General features: G+C 42.1%; 1 protein-coding gene across 1 annotated transcript; it reads left to right on the top strand.

Annotated features, from left to right (window-relative positions):
• The first annotated feature begins 835 nt into the window (after nucleotides 1-835).
• Nucleotides 836-8,824, top strand: LOC134181369 (TBC1 domain family member 30-like). Its single transcript, XM_062648639.1, has 8 exons — nucleotides 836-1,367; nucleotides 2,955-3,043; nucleotides 3,114-3,179; nucleotides 3,252-3,371; nucleotides 4,782-4,967; nucleotides 5,856-6,199; nucleotides 7,011-7,116; nucleotides 7,180-8,824. Exons 3-8 carry the CDS (start codon nucleotides 3,135-3,137, stop codon nucleotides 8,578-8,580), a joined length of 2,202 nt encoding a protein of 733 aa, XP_062504623.1. The 5' UTR covers nucleotides 836-1,367; nucleotides 2,955-3,043; nucleotides 3,114-3,134; the 3' UTR covers nucleotides 8,581-8,824.
• Nucleotides 8,825-9,316: the final 492 nt, after the last annotated feature.

Here is a 9,316-nt window from a genome sequence, read left to right on the forward strand (position 1 = left end):
AACCTGTTTGTAGTTGTGTGTGTACAATGTTGCATTTAGTAACTCTTGCATACTGCTTCAAGTGTGCTTTAGCGAATTACGGTTAATTAGTAAAATTCACGTACATATACCTGGGAGGCAATGGATTTGGCTTCATGTATTGCTTGGAACTCTCTAATTCCTTCAAGATTGAATACGCCAAATAGGAATGCACCGGCTTGAGTGTTGTCTCCAGCCTGCTCATTGATTCTTCCAGCCAGATTTCTGCAGGCAGGGCATCATTGGGCTACTGTGTGGGTCGCTAAAGTGAGTGGCTTTGCTCACAGTGATGAGCTGGCCCTTCTCTGGACTCACATTGGGAAAGGTCAGTCTCGTACAATCTTGCCTGTTTAGGTGTCTAGCGGACCTAGATGCACTGAAAAAGAAGTAGACACGTGATGGAGTGCAGATTGAGTCTCATGTACGTGTGCATAAGTATGGCTTCACTATCTAACCTGCCCTTGAATGTCGTAAGAAAAGAGCTCGAAAACTTGGCAAACATGTCGCGAAAGAAACAGGCGGGACTAAACGCACTTTTGACTGGATTTGGCGCGGATTACGTAAAGCCGGCACGTGAAGGACGGGCTTATGGCACGTGCAGATTACAGCTTATACGGGACGTTTATCCGGGTACTAAAGAAAGTGGGCCCCAAAAAAAATTCGCAAGGGGTCTGGCTACGCGAGACTAATTAGTATGACACGCGCTGAAGAATTTGTTTACATACTTACTCCCGCCCAGAAAGGCGGTACCATACGAGACGTAGTGGTGATGTGATGGAAGCTCATCCGGGGCTGCAATCCACACTACGCCATGAATTCGAAAACGTGTAACAAGTACAATTCCCTCGAAGACGCTGATGATTTGTCAGTATACGGAAGCACGTGCAGTCTCAACTCTTCAATCTACGATTCTACTGTGACGGATGGCCGCGACAATGATTCACCTGTCTACACGCCCCTAGCGTCGCCCATACTTGATCGTTTCTCCCGTCAGAGTTCGTTAGTAGACAGCTTACTAGCTGAGATATATTCGAGTCGGACCAGAAGAAGTTCACACCGCCGACTGACAGAAGATTTGACAGACTGTCTTCCGGAATCCAACTCGGTCATCGGAGGTGGGACCAACTTCGGTTGTGAAAATAGTGATCGCTCGTACCTAGAGCAGCTCAGTGTTGTGGAACTGCGAGGTCTCGCTAAGAGATGGGCTGCTCGAGTGCGCGAGACTTCGACGCGGCTTCTAGCCACACTGAAACAGAGAGAGAAGTGTAGGAATCAGGTAGACAAGAATTGTCGTGTTGTGACGACAGTGTTGAAGTCGTGGCTTGGTAGGAAGGAGTCTACAAAGGCTGGTGAGATGAAATCAAGGACGTGTTAGAATAGTTGGCTATACAGAGAGTGCACGTATTGAAGAGAAATGACACACACACACACACAGACACAGGCACACACACACACACACACACACACACACACACAGCACGCACACACACACACACACACACACACACACACACACACACACACACACACACAGCACGCACACACACACACACACACTGGGTGTTGCATTTAGGCCATTTTATGTCAGAGATTGTCAAGAAAAATCTTTTGCAATTGACACACTGTAGTCCTGATGATTTAATTCGTTCTGATGTGGTCGTTTACTTCTCACAATTATGGCATTTCATCCCTGATTTTGTCTTGAATTGTCATACACATTTGTCACAGTAAAGGGTTGGTCCTTCATGGCTGGAACTGTTTCCCTGACAGATAATCCATTCTTTACATTTTTTGTGTTCTGTTGCTTTACTCATAGCAACAGCCCGAACTCCGTCAGAGCACACATGCCTCCACATTGCTCTTTGGTATGCTAATGTTTGCCAGTTTCTATTGATATCCAACAGTCTTAGATCTCTCATAACTTTATTTTTCCAACGAAGTTTGACACCATGAGGTGGTCTAGTTGTATGCAACCAACCATAAACGGTCAGCTTGGGCAAGCAAGGGAGGGGCGGGCATCCATGCTAACATTTGCAGGGAACTTGGCTGCATAGAGACTGGCACACACACACACACACACACACACACACACACACACACACACACACACCACACACACACACACACACACACACACACACACACACACACCACACACACACACAACCGGCTGGTAACACAACAGTTTAATGGTTTCCTAACTTTTAAAACAGGGAGAAATTTTGGTGTTATTTCTGGTGACATTTGGAACATAATACTTGCTTGCTGATTGTCCTTTTGGTTTACTGGTGGTGTTACAACATTTTTTATAACAACTGAAATCATCATCGAATAGGGAGTCATTGACAGGACACTTGACAGCTCCAGTAAGGCAACAACTACACGTACTACATACTGTATGTTAAACTAGTATACAGTAAGAACCTAGACGTGCTCTTTTTCTGTCACACTTCAAGGATTTGGAAAACATAACAGTAGCTGGCTATTGGTCTGATTGAATTTATGATCATGTTTCTAATGTAGAAGTGTTTTGTGGAGTTTGAGAACGGCCCTAGCCCGTTCTAAATAACTTTTGAGGTGTTCTGTGGTTATGTAGTGTATTTTAAGTCAATTTAGCAGGTGCTATGTTTGACCCTTCAGCCACATTTAACGTATCACTGATTGATCTTATGACCATGATGACAGTACATAGGTTTTAGTTATATATTGCCTTTGTAAACATTTGTTATACAAATGATGTATTAAAATAGCAAGGCATGATTTGTCAATTTTGATTTGTGGGTGGTTGACTAACATGTGTATTGAACATATAACAATCGGGCAATACAATGTCTTCAAATTAACTAAGTAGGACAAATTGTACATTTTTCACTATTTTGGAGGAATTTAAATTAAGACATCAGAAAAAAGTTATTAATCACTTTGTTATGTTACAGAAGTGCATCGTGTTGAACCTGCAGATAATTCTGCTCTACAACTGAAGTTTAGTTTGTCCCCTAATTATGGAGAGAAGTCATTCAGTAAGGTGAGCCTCTATAGTCGCTGTTTCTCAACTTCACCACTTCAGTGGCTTTAGCGCTACATTTTAAATTCAGTGGACTAAAGCGGTCAAGGTGATGACGCGACATCCTGTGGGTATTCCAGATATGCTTAGACCCAATGTGAGCATAGCCGATTACAATTAATTCACTTACAGAGCATTTGATTGATAATTGAAATGGTATTGTGTTCAGATTTGGCTTTCCTTGGCTAGTTGTGGTCTACAGGATGTTGACTGGCAGGATGTGATGAGATTTGCTTTTAGCGAGCATAGCAATCCTGATGACGATGACTTGGGAATACAGATCGTGAAGGTAACATGAGATGTAACTAACTTGGATAGAGATGTTTGCCATTAATTAAGCATTAATGGAAGACATGAAAGACACAAAGAGACAAACAGAGGACCTACATTGTAGAAAGTCTATCTTTATAATAATAATAATAAATGGTGTGTCTTATGTGATCATTTCATAATTTAGCGACAGTCAGTATTTCTGCGTATACAAGGGTAGGGCTCTTATTAGAACATGCTTATTAGAACATTTGGTTCTATGTGCCTTTGTACAGTGTGGTTAGGGAATAGGGTAGGCTCGAGTGTCCAGCCAGTCATCTCCCCCCCCCCGCGGCGGAGACATTCGCCACTCAAACAAACCGCCGACTCTCTATCCTCCAATCAGAGTGCCGTTCAATGTTTGGGCATCCTCCATAGGGATGCACGTCTCTATTGGCTCTTTGCTAATGTAATTTCGCTCTGACGCAAGTGCGTGTAGTCTTGACACGTGCCATCCAAGTCTACAAACAACAGGTCGACTCTCTCCAGCTCTTCTCATTGTCTGTCTCTCGTTCTAAGATCGCTAGACTCAAAGTTTACCACAGAAGCCAACCAAAGGTTGACCGCAATGTACGCAGATCATAGCTCTGCACGTCGCCCTGCGTTGAGTACAAATACCACGCTTTGTAGATGGTCTACTCGTTTAATGCATGCAACGTACAACACCCTAAGCTACTAGAAGTTGTTTTGCATGCGCTGCCTAGTCCTCCAAGTACAAAACGGAAGACAAAAGAGAAGGCGACAAGCAGGTGTAGCTCACATGCTAACAAAATGTGATATCAGACGGTAAAAGCAATTGACTACTTAGTTACAAAGCCATTAGTAGAGAGCCAATAGCGACGGGCATTGCTATTAGCAGTTATCGTGAATACACGTGCATGCACAAACACTAACCAAACGTAAAATCCTGATTGGAGGATAGAGAGGCAGCGGTTTCCTTTGAGTGGCGAATGTCTCCAACCGGTCTTTCTCCGCCACAGGGGGAGATGACCAGCTGGACACTCGAGCCTAGGAATAGGGTAGAAACCATGCATTTCCCTGGAGGATTGCAGACAAAGGAAGACATGTGTGATGAAAGTCTGCAGCATGTGTAACAGAAGTATGAGGTCAGTCACCACTGACAATGTATCTGTGGAGGAAGCAACCACATCAGAGAAATGGGCCAGTGGTGTCTTCCTTTGTCTGCAATCCTTCATGGAATTCCATGGCTTCTACCCTATTCCTAACCACACTGTACAAAGGCACACAGTACCAAAATGTTTAATAAAGCCCTGCTGTTGCATACGCGGAAATATGGTATGCATGTGCTCATTGCTTAATTGTACAACATCGGGAGTGCTGTATGGATAGTAGTACGTAGCATGTTAGTACAGTACCATTTGATTTGCAGGATTTACACAGAACTGGTTATAGTGGCTACTCAGCTGGCGACGCTAGCTCCAGCAAATTGTCACTTAAGTGCGTTCTACTAGCTTATGCACGATGGAACAAAGATGTTGGCTATTGCCAGGGCTTCAATGTGATGGTTGCACTACTTCTTCAAGTTATGGATGGCCATGAAGAAGATGCGCTGAAGGTACGGCTAGTCTGTTGTAGTACCTTTTTGTTTCATTGTGGTTTCAGTGCTTGTCTGGTGTTTGTGTGAATTTTTGTGTTAATGCTGTCTGCTTTGATGTTACATTCTTTTGTTGTTGTGTGTGCATTTAAGTCAGTGGCTAATCGTGCATGGGTGCAAATGATGTAGCGTCCGTGTTCTCAATATTGAGCAAATGCAGTTTTCGATCCTCAGTTTTGCGCATTGCACTTAGCAGTTGTAGATATACACTCACGTTACAGGAATCCCCTTTTGTTGTCAGAAATCAACATGCTTTGCAGCGTTGGGTTGACTGACATTGCTGATTTTTTGGACATAACATGAAGGAAATTTCCATGTACATCTTTCCAGCGTTTGGGTTGCTCGGCTAAGTAGATTAGTCCAGACTGGTGTTTTGTCTGGTAGGTGTTTCCTTTCTGCTGTCATTTGGCTAGTGTACCTTCAACGTCACAAGATATAGTCTGAGCTCTATGAATGAACTGAGGCGATATCCAAATTGGAATCTAGACCGTTTTGAGTAAAAAAATCGTGAGTTACGTACCAGAGGTGTGGTTCACAACAATGGTATAGCTGCATGAAGACTTCATAGGCGCTGACCAAAGTGAAATGACGCACGCAAGGAGGCCAGACCAGCCTGTTGGACTGTTTGTCTTTTGTCTGTTTCTCATGTCTGTTTGACTGTCTTCATTTATTTGTATTCATTTCTGTGTATATCTGCTTGATTGTTTGCTTACGTATTGTATTCTCTTCATGTGTACTATCAAAGATTTTAGTGTGTTTATTGCTATATATGTTTCAAAAAGTTTCTGTTTTGACCTGTGGTTTCTGTTGGAATTTTATTATTTATTGCTTTTGTTGTTTGTATTGCAGGTTATGATTTACATTATAGACCGGGTTATGCCACCACACTACTTTTCGCGAAATCTTCATTCACTGCTCGCTGATATTGAAGTGTTTCACGGTCTCATGCAGGCTCACTTGCCAAAGCTCTACGCTCATCTCTTACAGTTACGTCTGCGTGACGACGGCGTGTCGGATGCAAGAGAATCTTATGAACCTCCACTCATCAACGTGTTTACTATTCAGTGGTTTCTTACTCTGTTTGCCGTATGTCTGCCTCTTGACTGTGTACTTCGACTGTGGGACTCTATTCTGCTTGAAGGATCAGAAGTCATTCTGTGTGCTGGTCTCTCTATATGGAAACTGATTTCTCCGTAAGTTGTGTTTACTTGGAATGTCATTTTGATTTAATATATTACAAATTGGTTACTGTAAGTGTTTACTAAGTTGGAGCCTTGGATTGTAGACCTTCTCGTGATTTATAAAGTATTTGGTTCTATATACTTTCATTATTGGGTTAGTCAATGTATCCAATGGATTTGAAGGTAGCTGCAGAGTTTGTCGTGGGTATAAGACAGTTTCGTGATAATTTTTAGAGCGAAGATAAGTTCAGAGAATGGATGGCAGATAGTTGGGTTCACTAATCTTCACTCTAATTAAGACCATCCCAAACGTTTGCTGTTTGAAGATATACTAATTAATTAATTAATTAGGTCCAGATGAATAATGTATCAGACAACTAGAATGACAGATCAAAGGTTGGTCGATGAGATACGTGGGCTCACAAGGAGTGGAAAGACCGACAATTGAGCATGAAAGATTTTAGGTCGGGTGGGATAAGCTTAGGCATGCACAAAGGGGATGGACAGGTAACAGTACTAAGTGAACAGACAGTCACGCTAGCAGTGACGCTGCTGTGTATATACAACGTATAGGGAAAGAGTGGTATTGGATGGCGTTGCAAATTATGTGTTGTGTGATGCGTTAGACTGTTAGTTACATTGTCAAAAGCATGCATTTTAGGTTCCTTGCAGATACAAGGGTTTGAATTAAAGAATTATCGAAGTCGGCAATTATGCATGAGTTGAGCTTGGCTTTGTCGCTGTTGAATGTGCATGGCATTTGCTCATGCAATCATTGCATGATTTATGGCCTTTCACACACGGTTTCTTATTTCCTTTGTAGGAGGCTTATGTCTCTAAAATCATCAGATGAATTTTACTCTGCTATGGAAGAAATAAGCCGTCAGATGCAAGAAGGCACTGCTTTCGAGTCGAATGAGTTGCTAGAGGTCTTTGGTTTATCACATTTTGTTTTAGTTGTTTTTCGATCGTATATATACTGTCGTATTTAGGAGATGCATGGAATGGCTCGGTTGTCTAATGTCAAAGAATTACGAGATAAGTATACGTACAACGTTAGTCCATTTCGTCCTATGTCTTCTTCAATGCCTAGCGGTGATGTTGAACTTAGTTCAGTGGGATGTTTAAATTCGTTTTGGCCGCACCTGTCACAGTGGAACTTTCCAAACCGCATCCTTAAGAAAAGTTTGTTACTTAAACCAAACCGAAAGAGTCTCCGTGGAACACAAAGCACATATTCTGCGAATAAAACCATCGAGCCTACCAGTGTTGTTGAGCTTCAAAAGAGGTACAAAGAAGTTCAACATCACCATCAAAAAGCTATAGTCTTGGTTGACATGCAAGGGCAGAATAGTGTTCGTAAGCCATTGCTTGACAGCAAGTCGACTGCAGCAGCAATAGTAAAGGTAAAGGAAGATGTTGGGGAAGAAGGTAGAGTAGACGCAGCCGCAACAAGCAGGAAATCGGTTGGTCTCGAACTTGTACATCCATCTATTGTGAAATCATTTCCACAACACAAGGAGCAACCAAGTGGACATAGACGGCCGTTGAGGTCCAACCTACATGGTTATTCGCAGAGAGACGTAGGCTCAGAAGAGGTGACGTTGAATCTGCCAGGACAAGAAGTAAACTCTCTGCGACTGAATGTGGACTTGGCTGGACTTGCTGGCGACTCACGTCATGGCAGACCAATAAACCATTTGATTGACTTTCTGCCGCACAAGCAACGAATTAACAGGAGGCGTGATCATAAATGTACCAGTAAACCATCGTCGACAATGGTGTCTGCTTTTCATGCACGCCAACTACAGAATGAAAGGTTGGGTTTAATACCACCGAATTCATCAAAGAGTGATGCATATGCGACTTACAGGAGGCGTATGAATACTCAGTTGTCTTCTATGCGTGCCAAGGGGAGATGTCTTTCTTCCTCATTATTAGCGCCGTCGGGAGGATCAGTTTGTGATCGATCAACTTTACCACTGGAACGAAGTGTGGTCATTGGGAAAGGTGTCTCGTATAAAACTGTTGTACACGTACCTCACAATAAGAAGACACGTGATGACAGTAAAGATGAGAATCATCATCAAAGAGGAAAGACGTTAGGTACTGTTGATACTACAGCTTGTTCGACAGTTATGGCTGTTGCTGGAGATGATGACTCATCGTCGAGTTTAAGACCTTGTCGGTTAAGGCTGAATATGAGAAATGAGAATGAGAAAGTGGGAAGGACGGGTGTGCTTACGAAAGTAGGGACAAGACGAAGTCCTCCTATTGACTTGCTCGTCACAACAGTAGAGGACGACTCAGCAGCGGAACGTCAGGCAGAGGCCGCACTTCTTTCTGCCCGTCCTGATCTTTTGATTACGGTGGCAAGCAGTCATATATCTTAGTCGGTTTATGATTGTGAAGAGGAAAGTGAAGATGGAGAAAGATATGAGGTACCATAAGAAAAACCTAGAAATAGCACTCTAGAGATTGGAGAGTTAGAGAATTTTGGATTAGGGTCGAGATCTTACAAATTATGTAGATGAACTGCTTAGTTGAGTTGCAATGAGAACACTAGCTGTACTCAGAAATACTGGATTTATAGAAATATTCTTTAATTAATGTCTGAGAAATCGAACTATATACTGTTGAGAGTTCACATCTATTTGAATTCGTCTTGTCTCTAATCAATTTTGTATACTATATTGCTCATCTCAACTTTGTTAAATTTGGTTTATGTTAGTTCATTTTGTGTTCCTGTTGGACCGTTTAAAGAACTGTCCCTCTAAACGACACCAGTGCATTAGTCCTGCATATGTATAAAATGGAGTTTTTCGAGTTTGATTTGACAGTTTAAATAATGTATTGACTAGACTGTGAACGATTTTGAGTTACTACAATAAACTTGGAAATGAAACGCATGAGCTCGATGTGATAGAACGCAAATTACTAGACCTGACCAATTGTGGAAACACTAAATAACTACTTACTTGATTTTGACATAGAGTAAACTCGAAACGAGAAAAAACTAAATTTGATATGGAAAAACGATTTTGACCGGAAATGGTCAGAGAATAAGAACAGAAACATGAATTTGCAATACATATACTGCAAGGGCAATCTAATCGAAAGAAGAGGAAG

This window comes from Corticium candelabrum, chromosome 1 (assembly GCF_963422355.1).
Source record: "Corticium candelabrum chromosome 1, ooCorCand1.1, whole genome shotgun sequence".
NCBI lineage: Eukaryota > Metazoa > Porifera > Homoscleromorpha > Homosclerophorida > Plakinidae > Corticium > Corticium candelabrum.

Coding starts and splice junctions, on each gene's coding strand:
- LOC134181369 (XM_062648639.1), top strand. CDS start 3,135: ATGACGCGACATCCTGTGGGTATTCCAGATATGCTTAGACCCAAT. Junction 3,372..4,781: donor TGGGAATACAGATCGTGAAG/GTAACATGAGAT, acceptor TTTGATTTGCAG/GATTTACACAGAACTGGTTA. Junction 4,968..5,855: donor ATGAAGAAGATGCGCTGAAG/GTACGGCTAGTC, acceptor TTTGTATTGCAG/GTTATGATTTACATTATAGA.